Source organism: Pollachius pollachius (assembly GCF_949987615.1).
Source record: "Pollachius pollachius genome assembly, chromosome: 2".
NCBI classification, from domain to species: Eukaryota; Metazoa; Chordata; class Actinopteri; order Gadiformes; family Gadidae; genus Pollachius; species Pollachius pollachius.
Genome location: NC_136935.1, coordinates 30,431,633 through 30,450,634, shown reverse-complemented (window position 1 = coordinate 30,450,634; position 19,002 = coordinate 30,431,633). Strand labels below are relative to the sequence as shown.

General features: G+C 44.6%; 2 protein-coding genes across 3 annotated transcripts; both read right to left on the bottom strand.

Moving 5' to 3' along the window:
* Positions 1-7,454: 7,454 nt before the first annotated feature.
* Positions 7,455-15,897, bottom strand: cfap52 (cilia and flagella associated protein 52; the record flags this gene model as incomplete). The annotated part of the gene is made up of 14 exons (XM_079730295.1): positions 7,455-7,639; positions 7,925-8,036; positions 8,388-8,490; positions 8,623-8,777; positions 9,048-9,193; positions 10,235-10,383; positions 10,876-11,049; positions 11,345-11,445; positions 13,370-13,486; positions 13,786-13,885; positions 14,132-14,260; positions 14,852-14,988; positions 15,187-15,386; positions 15,837-15,897. 14 exons carry the CDS (start codon positions 15,895-15,897, stop codon positions 7,455-7,457), a joined length of 1,869 nt encoding a protein of 622 aa, XP_079586421.1.
* Positions 15,898-16,612: 715 nt separating this feature from the next.
* LOC307070465 (uncharacterized protein) lies at positions 16,613-18,860 on the bottom strand. Of its 2 annotated transcripts, XM_079728939.1 has the most exons (3): positions 18,800-18,860; positions 18,032-18,090; positions 16,613-17,867 (listed from the first exon to the last, which is right to left on the bottom strand). In XM_079728939.1, exons 2-3 carry the CDS (start codon positions 18,078-18,080, stop codon positions 16,732-16,734), a joined length of 1,185 nt encoding a protein of 394 aa, XP_079585065.1. In that variant the 5' UTR covers positions 18,081-18,090; positions 18,800-18,860; the 3' UTR covers positions 16,613-16,731. The 2 variants fall into 2 exon arrangements, with proteins under 2 accessions (XP_079585065.1, XP_079585064.1); XM_079728938.1 differs by having other exon boundaries at positions 18,032-18,836.
* Positions 18,861-19,002: the final 142 nt, after the last annotated feature.

Below are 19,002 nucleotides of genomic sequence, written 5' to 3'. Positions count from 1 at the left end.
CTGTGTGTGTGTGTGTGTGTGTGTGTGTGTGTGTGTGTGTGAGTGTTTGTGTGTGCTTTCCCTTCCCCAAGGGAATAGCATTTGACTGACAACTTGACAGTGTTTGCTGGCTTTGAGGGCCTAGAACAAAAGACTGTCCCCGTCTCCTTTCTCTTCAATGCCTGAGGTAAAGCGTTCTATCGGAGTGAAAATATTCCTCATTCTTGAGTGTAGCTCTATTTATCTATTTTTTTATTTAAAAAATGTTGGTGCATCACATGTACACAAAAGAAGCTTGGTATCGGAAGGCGACCAATATATTATGTGTTTAGATTCAATGAGGAATCCAAAATCCAGGAAATGACTCCTTCTATTGCTCCCAGTCGTCTGCAGAAACAATGATCCCAGCTACTGGTGTTCCACAGTATAACTTCATATTTGTGGATAAACAGGGTTATGGTTAGGGCTTGACGTAGTGAACTTGTATCTGTGTAGAATCACAAGTGGTGAACTGTATGCCACCATAAGCCAAAAGTGCCCTAACTATTATAAATTTGAAGGCTGAATAAAAAATAACAATAGACTTCACACTTAAATATCACGTGTATGGGTGTTGTCATGGAATTAACAGCATTTGAAAGAGGTGTTGCTGTATTCAGAGGACTGCCTTTTTGAGAGAGAGAGAGAGTTTTTTTTTTTGCTTTTGCAATGAAGCTCTTTGGATTTTTTATCTTGTGAGAGGTTCACATCGAGGAAGTAATGCAGACATAGAGAGAGATAGAGACATAGAGAGACGTTTGCCATAAACGCATACATACACATACAAAATTGCCTCAGCTTGTGATGTTCAGTGTTGCTGACTTCCGGAGTGAAATGCAGCAGTAATTGCCATTTTCTATGGCATATTTAAAACCAAAATACAACAGCTTCATGGTAAGAGTCACAATCTCACGCATAGCTTTGTTTGACTTGACACAGCTCATTGCAATTGTCTTAATTACTGCTCAAGTCATAAAAGTATTGCAGTATGTCAGCAACATGACTCCCCTGAGTGTGTCCTACTCACTTCTCTTTTGTGCATAACTCTTCTGCATGGAGTCAGCAGGTTAAACGCCCTCAGCCTCAGCATAGTCAGCCTCTGTTTTAAAAGGCTTTCGCGAAGCTCAATAAAAGCTAACCCTCTTGAGGCTCCCGCCTGTCAACGATTCAGGGAGTCATGAGAAAGAACCGCCTCTAGCTATTAATAGCCCAGGCATCTCAGATAGCCAGCCAGGTCCTTTGTTGTTATTTATACACGTCTGATTACACAAGCAGAGACACAAGGCGAGTGAAGGGACAGACGGTCACTTCTCTTGCCTTTTGTCTCTGTTGCTGTATTCGGATGTGTTTAAATACCAGATGTGTATTAATAAAATCAAAGGACCCAGCTGGGACTTGGTGATAGAGATGGATTCTGGACACCTCGGCCATCAGGAGGCTCACAATCAGCAGCCTCCCCTTTGGTTCTCCGAGTCCATTGGTAGGTTTTTGAAGAACAACCCCTTTTTATTTTGTAGCAGTTTTCCCCAAACAGATTGCACTCACGCATGTCACACTGTCTTACTGTAAAACTGCTCTCATTGAGCTGACCGTTGATCCAAAGTGAATGATAGTGATTTCCAACACAAATGCCGGTCATTAAGGACTGAGGTGTTAAAGGTTTGGCACATATTGCTCAAGGATGCCTACCGGTTAGACATAGGACAGCCGAGCCAATACACAACCCTACCCTTACCGAGCTATACTTGTCATACCGTATGTAGTTAAAAGCACATATAATGAACAGGGTTATAAAAAAATGGGTTGAAAAATCACGCAACCTATATAGGAGGTGCTTTAAATAGGCCAGAGAAGTGGATCCAGGCTTTAATTCCTCAAGGAAGGACCCTGGCTGTATTGCGATACAGAGAAAGGACATTAAATGTAATCTCACAGAAACATATCAAATGCTGTTCGAAGAATGGAACAGAGAAGCATGAAGCCCAATCACAGCCACACATCTTCTTTATAATCTCAGGATTGCAAGATGACTCTCAAAGCAATAAGCTGTTCCTAAAGCAACAGGATTTCTTATATTTTTTTCCGGTGAATTCTCAGGCTCTGATTGGCTGGTTCAATCGGAATAGAATATCCTTCTGGTGTTATTGATGTTCGCCCACATTTTGTAATATCTAATTTAAAAACCAGAGTAGAATGTAATTATTCATTTTGTTCACTGACTGGAAATGAAATCATGAAACCCTGAAATCATAACCAATAAATATCCTTCACTTTACTTAATTTCCTATAAGAAAAAAGACTTGCTGCCAGGACGCTCATTCTTATTCGGACAGGTTTTCTGTTCCTGTCATCTCTCGCCTCACAGACCCGAAGCATATCACTATCATGACCGCACCGAAGTCATTGAATGCATGGAAGCAGAGAACCACACACACACAGACACACAGACACAGACACACACACACACACACACACACACACACACACGCACACACACACACACACACACACACACACACACACACAACCACACACCTCTACCCCCTCCTCTATCAACTCTGAGCAGTCACGACCTGCCTGCCTTCCCTCATCTGATTCCACAGGCCTATTAACGCCCCCACCTGTGTGAGCCGCCTCAGTCCATCTGTGTCCTCTCTCCTTCAGCCAGAGGAACCTGGCTGGGGGCCAGGGGCCAAGAGCCAGGGGCCAAGGTTGGGCACACTGGGAAAATTAATCGGCAGGCAAGGGATGGAGGTAAGTGTGTGGTAACGCTCTACTGTGAGTGCTAATCACTATGTTTGTTTGTTTTTGTGTGTTTTGTTTCCCTTACTTGGTTTTTTTGCTCTCTCTCGGCTGATAGTTCTAATGCAGATAAACAAAGCGATGGCTTGCCTTCCACAGACTCTCAAGGACATGGCTGTTCCAACGCATTAGTGCTTATCTGCGACAACAGACACTCAGTGTAATGGCATTCAGCAAGAGTGGTCGTGAATGTATTATTGTGTCAAAAAGTTCATTGTGAACAGCTATTGGATTGGCAGGATCTCTAAACATACCACGTCTCCTTGTTAGGTCGAGATTCTGCGGGAAACATATTGCACAGTGATATTGCATATTGCATAAACATATTGCACAGTGAAATCTTCCATCTGCCTGTGATTAAGTTCTCTTCAGTTGGACAATTCAGCAGGTAGAGTTAGAAAAACACACAAGCACACACACACGCACAATCACACACACACGCACGTTGGCATTCCCTTAAGGTCATTAAGCGCAGTAGAAAAGTGACTTGGGATTGGAAATTAAAACTGACACAATTACGTCTTATCGTGTCTGGCTGGGGAAAAAGAAATAGGTGGCCTGAAGCTCAGTATATCCACCGACTGCAAACCGGTAAGCATGTTTCACTCTCTGTACCTCTCAATAAGACAGATGATGTCTCTCTCTCTTGCTCTCTCTCGCTCTCTCTTACTCTCTTTCGCTCTAGCTCTGAATATGACAGATGATGATTCCCTCTGTCTCTCTGTCTCTTACTCTCTCTTGCACAAAAAGTAAATAAAGATACAAACATACAAAATAAAACAATGTTTATTGTAAAAATACAAAAATTCTAGTTAAATACAATAAAATGATCGTAATGTGTCGGGATAGAGCTGCTTAGTTACTCAAATTATATACCAGGACTGGGCAAAACGTCTTTACCAATCTCTTTCTTTTTCTCTCTCTTGCCCACTCGAACAGAGACAAGCCTTAAGAAACAACCATGACTATCAGGCCAGCCATCTTCCTCCTTCACACAAACTCCCCCCCGCCCCCCCCCCCGCTGCTCTCTACTCCTAGTCTCTTTAATTATTGTGAATCTACTGACATAGCCCTGCAAAGGCATGCAAGGTGTGTTTGTGTGTGCATCTGTTTGTGTGTGCGTCTGTTTGTGGCGTCCTTTCGTGGCTTAGAAGCTGGTTGGAGCAGATGGTGGATCTGGCGTGTTGAGAGCCACCCGATAACAAGGCCTGGATGAGGAGGGAGGGAGAGAGCGAGAGCAGGAGATAGAGGGAGCACTTTCATGCCCTGCCACATCTCTCACTGTCTAATAGGCTCTCTCTACCCCTCTCACCACCACACAGCACTACACTCCACTGTGTGTGTGTGTGTGTGTGTGTGCGTGTGTGTGTGTGTGTGTGTGTGTGTGTGTCAGTCAGTTTACAGGATTGCGCATCATGAGCCTCTTCTCAATAACAAGAGTTTCCCAGCGAGACACTGCGACCTTGCGTGACCTCCCATGCATGCCAGAGTGTCGCCCAGTTAATCACAAAAACAAGCTGCAATTACGGCCGGCCTATTGCGCCCGCTGAACCCGGGGACTCTTCCAGACCACCGAGTGTAGACCATCACAACAATAGCAGCTAATGAAACGTTCTGACTGTGTCTGCATGGAGGATGCAACGTTCCTCTGCGACCAGACCAACCCCCCCCCCCAGCCAGCACCAGGATGAAAGGGTGAGCAGGAGGAGGGGGATGATGGGTCTCCATGATGTCATGCCAGGATCTGATGGCTGAGTTACATTCTCACTCGCTTCTCTCAAGTCAAAGCAAAAGGTACTTCAGAAAATACCGCACAGGGGATACGTTAGCATTGAACTAGCAAATGTCACTTTGTTGCTGTGGCAGCTGTAAAGAATGAAAACACAACATAAAGGTGCTGAAGGTAAGATGTATATCTATAATTAGAGCTTAGTGAGTTAGAAACAGCAAAGCAATCACCTCCGCCATTAGTGAGGGAAATGCACAATTTCGATTTTTCAAAAATTCCGTTGAATTAAGGCATGTTTTATATGATTGGTTGGGGGAATTCATCTCGCCTGTTAATCACAGGTGCGCAAAATACCTACTCCATGGCGGAGTAACCAAGGGTCGGAGAAAGCACCCGGTTTTCCAAATTGTGTGTGTGTGTGTGTGTGTGTGTGTGTGTGTGTGTGTGTGTGTGTGCATGCGTCCATCATACCTCATATATACTTCATTGAGCAGTCAATTCACCTGCACTTAATATAAAAAATAAGGGGAATGTTTTGGTAAATTCTGTAAATTCTGAACCAAAACAACCCTGACACCAAACAGAATGTGTTTATGTAGTAAGCAGAAAGAGTACGTTTAGTGAAATACAGATAAATCATCATTACATTAATGCATTACGGCACATCCAAACAGCTTTTCTGAATTAAGACTAAATGAAATCCAATATTTTATTACTGCAGAATTCCTTGATGGGACCATTGTTCAAAACAGCATTCAAACATAGAAAAACGGAGATGCCGGTCGGTCGACAAAAGTCTGAAGAAGACAGAAGAACTAACTGATACGGTGAAGAACAGACTTGTCTCAAGGGTGGACGACAAGACACTCAAGGGTGTCTTGCAAGATGCCGCCACCTGGTGGTGATGACGACAGTTCGAATTCCTTGGCCTAGGGCTCAAATATTTCCGGATCTAAATTTATTTAGAGGAGTCTCTGTATGTTTGTCCGTCCAAAGTCTCTGTATGTATGTCCGTCCTTCGATTTTTAGCGGCGATCATTCGTTTGCGCGAGAAGCAGTGTCAAGTAGATCTGCTGCTTGGACACAACGGACCCAAAACGTACTTTACGCATTTTTGATCAAATATATATTATTTGTGTAACATATCATCTGGGGTTTTATGTGACTAGAAATAAGATGTATATTTAGATACAAAATGTAGATATAGATTTAGGGTTTAGATTGAACATATAATCCTCATTTTATATATGTGTAAAAGTCATCTCTAGACGAACCGAAAAATAAAATTATTAAGTCTGGCCCTCATCAACACCTCTAGCCCACACTCCAGTTCCTCCTCCGGCCTCTTCCACAGTCCTCGATGCAGTGAAGCCACAGCTGCCAAGGTGCTCATCTTACTTCCTCCACAGCCGGCAGTGACTTTCATATTGACAGCTACAAGCGTAAGCCACAGTGTGTTTGAACTTCGCCAAAAACCTTTGCAATTAGTGTTATTTTTAACGCGTTTGATCATTTGGAGTATAATGGAAGAGCTAGAAATGTTAACTCAAAACATCATATCTTCTGCTTTGAGGGCAACAAAAATGAGTGCATTGATTCCTAAATGCTATATATAATCATTCTATCTATATTTCTCAGGAGAAGTGGAACTGAAGTTGCGTTGGAAGACCATAATACCGCCCGTTGGATTGAGAAGGATTGGCTTCCGACTGCAAGCACTCAAACCCTCACTCACCACATGGCCTTGGGGTAAAATGGGTCTGTGGAAAATTAAAGCGATGAAGGGCCAGGATGGTGATGGGTGAGTGAGGGTCGCCCGAGTAGCATTGCATTTAGTCACTGATGAACTTAATCTATGACATATCATTAATAATGCAGCCTACTTTGTTGGAAGATCAGAGAAAGTCTACAAGGGAAAGAAAGGCAATTGTGTCTTATAGGCAGCATCGTTACCTTAGAGCAGATCCATCTTCTTCATTAATGTTATCTTTCCTCTCTCAACTGTTCCCAAAGGACTCGAAGAATGGTGATGAGAAGAAGAGACGTGTGGCTTAACACTTGAGCGGATATGTACAGGAACGGGGCACTTTGGAGAGTTGGACGGTTCTGCATTACTGGATTGTGCCCATGTTCGTTTAACCAGCTGTGATGAACCTGCGCATTGAAGATGCCCCGTTTAATTTTACTCCATATCAGGTATCAAAATAAGGGTTTTAGGCAACAAACAAATTATTTTTTTGTTTTCCACTGAGACGGTATTTATACTGAATACTATTGGACTGGAATGTATCTATTCCACTGAAATGATCTATTACAATGATAAAGTGGGCTTACACATTACATTTGTTGGTTTTTCGTTTTATATAAATCAGAAAAGTGTAGGAACATTGTCGTTTTTCCAGTCCCTATTCAGAAGTTAATACCAATAGAAATCTCAATAAACTTTATTATTATTTTATACAAATTAGTCTTTCAAACATGTTCTACATATCTGCAACTGTTTCATAGCATTAAGGGTAAGTGGAAAACTAATCTTCTGAAGCTGACTGATTTGACTTGAACCCGCCATTTTATTATCTCTGGTGGACATAGCTCTGCAACACTTTGCTAAAATGAATCCTGGGATGTATTGGCCTCCAAAATCAAAAGCAAACCCATGTGCTATTTCTTCTGTGTATTGTACCTCACGATATCTATATATATTAAAGTCCCCCTTTATCTTACCTACGTCCAAGTATGACTGAAAAAGTAGACAGGGCGAAAATAAACTTAAACTACTTTTATGTTTCATCCTGTAAACATAACAGCACTTAAAACTTGCTCCTTTGCTTCTGTCATTCAGAGGATGGCGGCACTGCTCGACGGTGGTCTCAAGGCTCCAGGGTTCCTCCTCCGGCCCCGGCCCCTAACTGGAGGAGAGCGGGTGAGGGAATCGCCAGCGCAGGATGGCCCCATCTGAGCTGGTGGTCACTAGGGTGCGGCTGTTGCCACAGAGCCTCACGCAGGTGATGCTGCCGCTGTGGCCCGCGCCCACGTGGGTCACCTCGCCCTCCGAGTAGCTCCACACCTTCACCAGCTTGTCGTCTCCGCCTGCCCGGGGGAACATTGGTGTCCAGGGAGTGGTTGAGTGGGTATCGTAATACTTATAGTTATGAATTGTTGATCAGGAACGCTGCCTCTTAGTGCTGAAGCAAAGACCAAAATAAATGGAGTGATTTTAAACCTTACGCTCAGTGTCCCATTGGCAAACTCTAGTGGCTTGCATTGTAGCTGCAGTTATAGCGATTCATTTTCAGTTACTGTCGTGTGAGATGTTCTCACGGTGGTGGTCTTCAAAAGCTTTATAACGTCAGCTGGTCCAATGTGGTTTCTTACCCGTGATGAAGTAGCGGCCGTCTTGGGAGACGTGCATGCCGTTAATGGCCCCTGACTGGGAGCCCTCCAGCTCTCTGATGGCTGCACCGTCGTACACCTCCCAGTAGCCGATCTGAAGGGGAGAGAGGGAGTGATGGAGAGAGAGGGGAGAGAGAGAGAGAGAGAGAGATGGACAAAGATAGAGAAAAAAAGAGACACAGGGGGAAAGAGAGAGTGAGGGAAAGAGAGAGGGAGAGAGCAGGAATGATAGAACGAGAGTCCTGCATTCATCAATACATCACACATGCCTTCGCTACGCTATGTTCCGGCTGTGCCGGAACATAAAAGAGATTTTAGTGTATTTTTGCCCTGTCTACTTTTTCAGTCACAGCCCGGCTGACCATGAAAAGCCTCTTCTCTGGACAACACGAGTGAACCAGGATCAAGCTGCTGTTGACCCACAACGTGAGGTGTAGCCACTCACCTTTCTGTCTGTGCCACTGGTGATGATCTGGTATTCCTCTGGGTGGTAGCAAACACACCGGAACCGGGTGTTGGCCAGCACGATCTGGTTCCTGACGTAGCGCCTGTAAACACAGCTGTCTTAGTGTGTGCCCAGTGTGTACGTGAGTGCGTGTGTACGTGGGAACGTGTGTACGCGTGAACGTGTGTATGTGTGTGAGTGTGTCACGTGCGTGTGTCTGGTCTCAAGCACTCACACCAGGTCCCAGATGATGCAGGCGCCGTCACTGCTGGCCGTCACACACTCCTTGTCGTTGCTCTTGATCTGGATGTCGGTCACGGTGGCCTTGTGCTCGGCCATGGTCTCCAGCAGCCGGTGACAGCCCCCCTGCTGCAGCTCCCACACACGCACCTGCAGATGGGAGGCCGGCCAGGCTGGCCCTGTCATTCAGGAAACCCTTGGAAGGCTACGCTTTTACTAGTTAGATAAGAGGTCTATACTGTCAGTATGCACATTGTTTCGATTAGTGCAATCGACGGACACATTTAGGACAACTGTACCACTCAAATCCCTTCATTTAAGTCTAACAGATGCATTGTAGCGATTGGCTGTTCATGGTGTTAATTCGACCTACAGTCTCCTTCCGTACTCTTATACAGAGCCTCCTCCCAGGGCACTGACCTGTCCCTCTCCCCCCCCACTCAGGATCTTCTTGCAGTCCCTGGTGCCGGCGATGGCGGTCACCCCCATGCTGTGTGCGTTGTCGATGACCAGCAGGGTCCGGCCACTCTCGGGGGCGAACACGCGGATCTTGCCGTCGTTCCACGCTATGGGGAAACACGCCGCTGAATCATCCCCATGCTCCTGATTCCACAAGTACAGTGATTTGAGTAGGAAGAGGCTCTATTTTCTTCCCTCCATTTCCCCTTCACTATATTTCATCTGTGTATTGTTATTTAAAAAAAGCTTCTTTATCGCATCGGTCCTTGTTTAAAGTGGAAAGAATTCATTGGATTAAAGGATCTCAAAATAGATCCGACTAAACATACCGTTTTTGGTAAAGGTACACAACGTGTGTTTAGAAACCCAATCAGAATCAACACGAGATATGCACTCATAACAAGGAAGGCCGGTTTTAATTTTACAGTGTTATTATCCTAAAACGTCTCTACTGGAAAAATAAACGTGTTTCTCCTTCTTCCAGGTGTTTGAATGCAGACAGCAGGGATGGTTGTTTTACTTTCCCTCCCTCAACGGTCTTGCTTTGTGTGCCATCGGTCTTCCGATTTCAGGATAAAGGGACCAGGACATGGGATACATGTCAGATAATAGGACAGAAGTACAGACCGTTGTGTGCAGCCATGGCCAGCAGAGGGTGTGGTGGGAATTTGGAGCCATGTCAATCGTTTCTGTCTAAACTCAGTAAGAGTAATCCGAACTTGTAACGATTAGGCTAATTTAATTAAGTAATAAAGGTACAATAAAATACAACAAACGTACAACAAACATATAACAAACAATAAAACAAACATAATAATCGGAGGCCTTAGATGGGAGTTCGCCCTGCGTCTCTCTAAGAGCACCGCAAGGAGAATACCAATGCATTGGCAAAAGCAAGGACTTCTTATACAATGTTGTCAGGATGCTGAGAACAGCTCTGCTCCCCAATACAACTATAGTATTGGTTAACCAGATGGTAGTCAATAATAGATGGTAACCCTCATGTGTGTATCAGAGGGAGTCGTAGCCATTCCTTCCGAGTTGGAGCCCTTGACCCTTGACCCCCCCAAAGAGGCTCAAGGAAATGGCATACCAACAAATGGCATTTAGAGTATGAAAATATAATTTTCCCATTACAGGGGTCCTACCAGTGATGATGCTGTGGCCGTCCACCATGATGTCCAGGGCATTGCAGGTCATGTTGGGGACGGTGATGCGGAGTCGCTCCTTGGAGCGGTCCACGTGCCACACCCTGATGTCCTCCTTGGAGCAGGTGGCAAACAACTCTGAAGAACCGCTGAGCGAGAGAGAGAGAGAGAGAGAGAGAGAGAGAGAGAGAGAGAGAGAGGAGAGAGAGAGAGAGAGAGAGAGATGTAAGGTGACTAAGGTTTTTATCAGCACTTCAGTCCTTTGTTAAAGAGACCATAAATCAAAACAATGTTTGAAACCTTTACTTTTGTTATGTTATTCTATACCCAGAATATGGATGTACTAAACTGAAGCGTTGCTTATACTTACAATATTGTGTATTTTATGAAGTTGCTTGCGTGTTTGTGAGTGTGTGCGTGTGTTTGCGAGTGCGTGTAGGTGCCTGCATGTGTATGTGTGTGTTTTTTGGGTTTGCGCGTGCACGTGTGTGTGTGTGTGCGTGTTTGTGTGTTTGTGAGTGCTTACGTGGCGGTGCGTGTGTGTGCCTGTGTGTGTGATGACGCATGTGTTTGTGCGTGTCTGTGCCTGTGTGTGTGATGACGCATGTGTTTGTGCGTGTCTGTGCGCGTCTGCCACTCACTAGGGGATGGCCACGGCCGTGACGGCGCTGCTGTGGCTGGAGGAGATGAGCTCCGGCTCCTCCAGGTGGGTGTAGCTGAAGCGGTACATCTTGGACGCATCCGTTCCAACCAGCAGCTGCTGGCCCTCGCCCCGCATTGCGATGGAGGTCACCGCTCCCTCCAGCTGCACGCGTCTGGAGCCCCGCGTGTGTGGGTGCAACGGATGAGCAGGGGCAGGAAGAGATGGGGTTGATTGATTATCACCATGAGGAAAGGACCAAGGAATGGTGTATGAACCAACGTTTACTAAATAAATGCGTAGATATTTAAGATCTGGATGTTTTGGGTTCAAGCATCTTTGTGTAACGCGCGTGCGTGCGTGCGTGTGTGTGTGTGTGCAGAGAAAGAGACAGAGAGAGAGAGACATACAGAGAGACAGAGAGGGAGAGGTATAGAGAGAATGAAACAGTGGTGGAGAAAGACTCTAACTTGAGGGTTTTAAAGGTGGTTCCAGAGCAGAGGGTGAGGCAGCCATCTCCAGAACCCACAAGGATCTCCTGAGATTTTAATATCTTTAAAACGTTCACGCCCTGCCAAGAGAGAAGGTAAAGAGAGAGAGAGAGAGTTAAATCAGTCACATTGGGCTGGAATTGCTTAGACCTCCAAGAACCTCTAGGCCAAGAAGACAGCGGTTCACACGCGGAGGTTGAAGAACATAAGTAGCAGGAGAATAAATCACTGAGTTGACTCGATTACCGATTTTCACATGTTATGGTTATTTCTCACATAACCTGCATTACAATCCAAGGTTTCAACTAATGGAGCGCTCAACAAGTAAAATTGACCTCTGAGACACTGACGCTGAGTTCTTAGGAAAAATCCATTCACATCATAGCAGAGATTCACTGTAAACCAGTGGTTCTCAAACTTTTATACCTCAGAAAATATTTGTCTCCTCAAGTACCACCATTATGACTGATGTTTTAAAATATAACAAAATACAGTAGCGTAGGCCTGCGGACAGCTCACGCAGGAGGCACAGTTAACAATTTTATACCAATTTTTTTTTTTTAAAAGGCTAATTATCATTATAAAATGATAATAAAAAAAAGATTGAACTTGTCCATCTTGGAAGCGGAGGATCCTAAACGCATCATTATATGCTGCCTGTAGCTTCTTCAGTTATGGTGTGCGATATTTACACCAGAGGTGAGCTGTGTAAAATGGAGTATAGTAGGCTCTAAAGAGACTAACTTTGACATCATCGGTGCACATATGGAATTTGCATGCCAACATATGAGCCTGTACATAAAGTTTACAGCACTGGCGCTGGACATCATCACACAGATCATCAGTGATGATGTGACCCAAATACTATACCTACTTAACCACATCTAGAGTGCGGTCAGACAGTAAGAATGAGGGAAACTTTTGCTTCTGATCCTCCTTAGTTTTAGCAATCATAATAACAATTTCATATTGGACTCCGTAGCTAGAGCAAACTTTAAGCAGTTGCTGTAGCCCAGCACTATATGGAGACATGATAAACAAATCATCAGCGTATATGAGGTGGTTGATAAGACTCTCTCCCACCATACATCCAGTCTTACACTCTCTAAGCTTCTTAGAAAGATCATCCATGTACACATTGAAGAAGACAGGTGACAAGATGCCACCCTCTCGCACCCCATTAGTGACATGAAAGGGTGCAGATATACTACTGCCCCATCTAATATGCATGGTTTGATGTGTGTACCAGAACTGCAAGATCCTTACCAGATAAGGTGGAACCCATCGCTCTTGAAGTTTGGCAAACAATTTACCATTATTGATCCTATCAAATGCTTTTGATGCATCTAAGACGATGAGACGATAATGAGAAGGCTGCATTTTTTCGGTTGTAAGATGACGTTTGAGATGATATGGTTTCATGTATTCATTTCTAAGAACATCACCACCTACCACACATACCTGTGCCCAGTTCACTAACACCGTTTTTTACAGTTCTACTCAAAATATTATCATCCTTTCTGCACTTCACTTCCAAATAGTTCCTGCTTGGAGACACAATCGCAGTTTTTTTTTAACCATTCATAATTGTAGCACTTATATATGTATTATCATGTTTTTAATAATAATATATAGATATATTTTATTTTATTTTCAGAAATCCCTCTGCGTACCTCTATATAGCGCCTTGCGCACCACCACAGTTTGAGAACCACTTCTGTAAACAGTAAGCTTTACGCCTTATTCAGTGGGATGATTTGGGGTTTGGGGGAATGGGAAGCGGTAGGGATGAAGAGGGACCACAGTGCCTTGGGAGGGACTGTGTATTTCCTTGTTTCTTACAATAGTTGTGGAAAAAACAACATTCTGGTAAGATGCAGCAATCCATTCTGCAACACTAACCCTAACTAATAAGACTGTATGCCAAATACTACAAGTGGCACCTTTGAACAGATTCCTTCCTGAACATAGGGACAGGAGGAGGATGCCAGTCGATGAACCTACCTGGCTGAACTTCTGCTTGGCTGGTCCACAGCTGTTCAATAGCCCAGTCTTCATGTTCATCTTCAATATGTCTCCGCTGGTCGTACCACAGAAGAAGTACTGATCGTCCTCTGCTATCTGCATAGCAACACAAAGGGGTTGGACACTGGTGTGTGTGTGTGTGGGGGTGTGTGTGTGTGTGCCTGCCTGGATGTGTGTGTGTGTGTGTGTGTGTGTGTGTGTGTGTGTGTGTGTGTGTGTGTGTGTGTGTGTGTGTGTGTGTGTGTGTGTGTAATTCTTCCATGCAGAGCAGAATAACACCTACATTATCAGTAACCCTGCTTATGGCTTCTAAGGACACGGTGTGGTGGGCTGGCCGTGTATTTTTGTTTGGTCTGCAGGTGCGGCGAGTAAATAGAATATGTTTATTTTTTTACCTCAATACATTTGATAATCCTCTTCAGCTTGCCTGTCTGGCACTCCAAGGGTCTAACCTTCCGGTTTGGGAGGTCCAGTTCCCACAGCCGCAATGTGCCGCTAGAAACGAGGGCATAGAGTAAATACAATAAAGAGTGGTGAGAGTCTCTCTTGCTCTCTTTTATACCCCAATGTCACAGTCAACAGTGACTGTCACCCAAAACATTTCAATATTGCAGTTTGTCCATCAAATGATTACAGCAGCCACACAATACAACACATCTCACGAAATCTGAATAATAATAATAGTTGTGAGAATTTAGGACAAAGAACTGTTATTCAGGGACAACTCAGTCGAGTGCTCACTTTCCAGCGGTGATGAAGGTGTTGTCATCAGTGTTCGAGTACTGGAGGCAGAGGCATTGCCCAGCACTGTGAGCAGAGGCTGGATTCCCACATATAGCCAGCTTCTTCTCTATGTTCCAAACCGCAATACTGGGGGAGAAACAAACACACACACACACACACGCACACACACACACACACACACACACACACACACAAACAAATATAATTGATGGCATCTAGTGAAACAACAGAGGAACTTTATATCCAGACGTATATTATAACCTGAGTATAATCCCATGAAAAAAATACATTTTGTGCTATTGTCATATTAGAATGAGCCCTTTATATCTACATAGGGAGCAGGACTATATCCATGATGCCATTCATCAATCAACAATCATGATTACCATCTTACTTTACCACCTATCCTTTACAGACTAAATAACTAAATACATTTTTTTAATCCATCAAGAAAACTTTCACTTTGAACTTTTCACATTCACTTTGCACAGCATTGCGATGCTATCAAAAACGATGACATTATTTTGGAACTCCTTCGGGCACCTAACAGGCCTGTGCAGGCCACCGTAGCTTCATCTCCTACTTTGTTTGGTGAGGGAGGTGAAGGGGGAGGCATATTCAGTTGGTTGCAACTTGCAACCTCACCACTAGATGCCACTTAATCCCGCAAACTTCACATGTAGACGTGTTTCTAAACAGAACCAACTTGTGCTCTACCTGCCATCATCTTGGCCTCCGAGGGACACCAGGTACTTGTCGTTGGGAGAGAACGACAGCGCCTCCACTTTTGCCGAGTGAAGCGCGAGGCGGGCGTAGATGGCTCGCTTTGCAAAGTCCCATATTATGATGTCCGCCTAAATCACAATGTCAACATTATGATAACAAAGATGGCTTGAAGAGTTAATTTACCCAGCTCTCTAGACATTCGTGGATCGAAACATAGAGTCCGATTAAGACATTTTGTGGTGGTCTAGACTGCATTAGTGAAGATCAGGTCCTATGACGACGACTCTTTAATAAGGGTCTAATGTGTCCCAACATAGCACTGTCACCTTAAAGCCCATGAAGGTGACCTGTCCTGAGCCAACATAGCAGCCAGTTTTGGAAACCGCAACACAGGACACGTTGTTGGTGTGACCATGCAGGAACTCCTGTTTGCCATCCGTGAGGCTCTTCAGGATGACCGTGCATCCCAGGGGATAGATCAGGTGGTCTCTGTCCGGATGGACTCTCAGACCACGGGGAACATGTCCTGTTAGAAAAAATCACCATCATGTGTGTTTGTTTGGGTACATTATTAACCATCAATTAACATTAGCTATTGCAGTAATAAGCATTGACTTACTAGCTAATTCACAATTAACTAATGGTTTATCAATTACCATTATACTATAATTTAAAATTTACTCATTTATCTACATGTTAATAAAGGTAATGGTGTTAATATTGACTAGGGTATGCATCCAGACATCATTTAATAGGGTTAACCCTAACCCACTACACATGACCCTAACCCCTCCCTATGCTAATGCAATATAATGTTATTACAGCATTAACTTATGTTAGCTACCCTTATATAAAGTGTTATAACTATTGACAGCCATTCAGTTACATATGTTGAATAGGGCAGTAGATAGCAGACTTCACAGCTCCCGGTAGTGTGACGCTCCTTGGTATCAGAGAGGTTAAAGCTCAGTCTCACCATTGAACCCGATGACAGATTCCAGCTCAAGTCGCGGGATGTCCTGATCATCTCCTGCCATTGTTAAAAGAGTATCTGATGAATTGTAAACGTTTTAATCCTGGATGAAGGCCGAGTTCAGCTCCCGCCGGCGATTTTATTTATTATTTTTTCTATTCGCTTTAGACACAAACACATGTTGCCTAGCAACAAAGCAGCCGGGCTCTCGCTGATTGGTTTTGTCCAACGACGGGCCCGCGCGCTGAGGGCAGACCGTGAACGAGCACGTAATTATGCAGATTTGCCCTCATCTGCATAAAGAGCGTACTTTCCATTCAATATTGTTACCCGAGAATAGTTTTGGAAATGTTTCTTTGGTATGACATTTATTATGAATATATGCCTACTGCCTTCTGATATTGATTGCATTCTCAGTATTACCGTTATTGCCATCGTGAGTAAAAGGAAGCATTTCTTTATTAGACGACCCTGTGATTAAAACATAGATTAGATTATTAGACCTACTTCGGGCTTGATATTATTTTGTTGTTGCAATAAACCCATTTGTTTACTTTGAAATCCGGTGTCTGTACTGTTTGAGTTGGCTTTGTTACCCTCTATCCCCTAGACGTCAGGGTCGTAATAACATTACACAAACCTGATACTAAAATCGTAAGGTAGTGTGATGGGACAACACCGTCAACCTTTACAAAAAGCATAAGAAAAAACAAAAATAATGCAATCGTCAGTCTTTAAAAAAGACAAACGTGTCAGCCGGACACACAACAAGGGAATAAAGGAGATCTCTCCATTTATTTAAGTCTCCTGTGCGGCAATTGCCGTTTTATATTCATGTTTTTCATACAACAGAGCACCCAGCCAAAGTCTAGTGGACACCCAACTGTAACGAATTTCCTCAATTCATGCAATCAGTTTTTCTTTCTATTTCACTGAGCGTCTGGCTGCTGTGATCGGTGACAGAAGATGTCTCCAAGATCTCCGGGGCCAGGAGCGTTTCTTTGGCCTCCAGGTCCTTCTGAATGTGCACATGTGTCTTCTGGTGTCTACTGAGGCAATGGCTCCATGCGAACCGCTGGCCACACGTGACACACAGGTAGGGCTTCTCACCCGTGTGTGTGCGCTGATGCTTCTTCAACGTCTGGCTGTGCGTGAACGACGCCCCGCACTTTGCGCATTTGTAAAGATCCGTCTTCCTGTGGACGCTGCGCTCATGCTCCTTCATGTTGCCCAGCTGCGTGAATCCCTTGCCGCACACGGGGCACACGTGTGGCCTCATCCCCGAATGGATCAGGTTGTGGGTATTGAGTTCGTGGCGGGTGTAAAAGCCCTTTGGGCAGACGATGCACTTGTGCGGCCTGTGTCCACTGTGGAAGTTCTCGTGTCTCTTTAACCCCTCGGAGCGAATGAAGCGTCTGTCGCACAGGGCGCAGGCAAACGGCTTCTCCCCCGTGTGCGTGCGGAAGTGGCGCCTGAGCTGGGAGGGCTTTTGGTAGCACCTGCCGCAGTCTTTACAGCAGTGAGGCTTCTCCGGAAGCTCGGCGTGCCCCTTCTCGTGCACTTTGCAGTGTCCTGGGTCGGAGAAGCCCTTTCCGCACACGGAGCAGATGAAAGGTTTTTCACCCGTGTGCATCCGCTCGTGGCGTATGAGCCCGGTGGGTTTCTTGAAGACTTTGGTGCAGTACGAACACGCATTTTGCCCGCTGGGCTTCTTCAGGTGCACGGGCGCGTGCCTGTCGCGCTTTGACGGACTGGTGAACACCTTTTGGCAGTCGGGGCAGGGGTAATACCTTGGCCTGTTGAGGCAACTCTGGTCCTTGGCGAGATTTACTAACTGCATGGGACTCTCCTCGCGGCACTTTAACTTGCGGATACAAGTGCGTGTGTGCACCCTTGCATGGCGCTCCAGCCTTGACGGTCTGTCGAACAGCTTGCCACAGACAGAGCAGGAGTAAGATCTCTTGGTTGTGCGGGTCTTCGTTGCAGGAGTTGGCGTGTCGTCCGGGTCGGACCCAATCTTCAATTTATACCAATCTAAGGACCCAACCATAACAAGGAAACGGATTACCTCAAATAAAAGCGTTGGTGTTTTTGGTGAAAATGTAGTGGGTGTCTGGGTGTCAAGAGACATTTTAAGGGGAGAAGGATGTATATTATTATTTCCTCTTTTTCACACAGAACACATGATTACTTCTTACCTTCATCGGAGGATTCTGTTTTAATGACAGTTTCAGCATCTGGTCCCATGGCTGTCAAGCTGTAATAAAACACACAGACACACGTACACACACACACAAAAATGCATGCACTAATACTGAATATATTATGGTTTGGACTAGGTATACAAATGTTATGTGTATTAAAAGATTATCCAACGCTTATTGTTTCCATTGTAATGACTTATGGCTAGCTAGGGATAACCCCTCTACACTTATCTACAACCTGATAAGACAATAACAAATAACACTTACTTAGCACAGTTACGTATTGAATATAATCTTCGTTGAATATAACGGCCTTCATAGATAAAAAGCATAACATTACAGCGATGCTTACTGTACGTGCCAAGCTCCAGGAATCTAAATCAATACACATGCGCATATGTTCACATGTGCACGGCCATATACATCCATGGTACCGACCATAATTTTGCTAAATAAGGTCAGTCATATAGCTAGGTATCGACTGGCCGTGGCTTTTCAGTGAGAATTGTGTCCTTGCTTGTTTCGAGATTGGCACATATAGACATCTAACCGGCGCTCGTATAACACATGAAGAACGCCTCATCCGATTATTTTACATATAAAATAAACCTCACTATGGGCGCTGCGGTGCTAACATAACAGTGTAGTAGGCACTTCGATTGAACGGGAATGCTATTACGGTCTCTCTGTGTTTTAAAACAAGTGGTAATACCGTCAACGTACAGGACAATGAAACGCTTCTACGTGATTATGATAACTTACATTCGTTACATCCCCAGTCCAGTAGAATGCTGCCGGACTTTGTTTTGGTTTCAATGTCTCGTTCGTCGTTGGTTCTCACACGGACTCGCCAGCGCCTCATCGTGGCGGGGAGCACCAGTAACAGCAAACATTACCGCGCCTCATGATCCCGCATGATACCACAAGAGAAAACCATCCAATCTATGGATCCGACATGCACCATG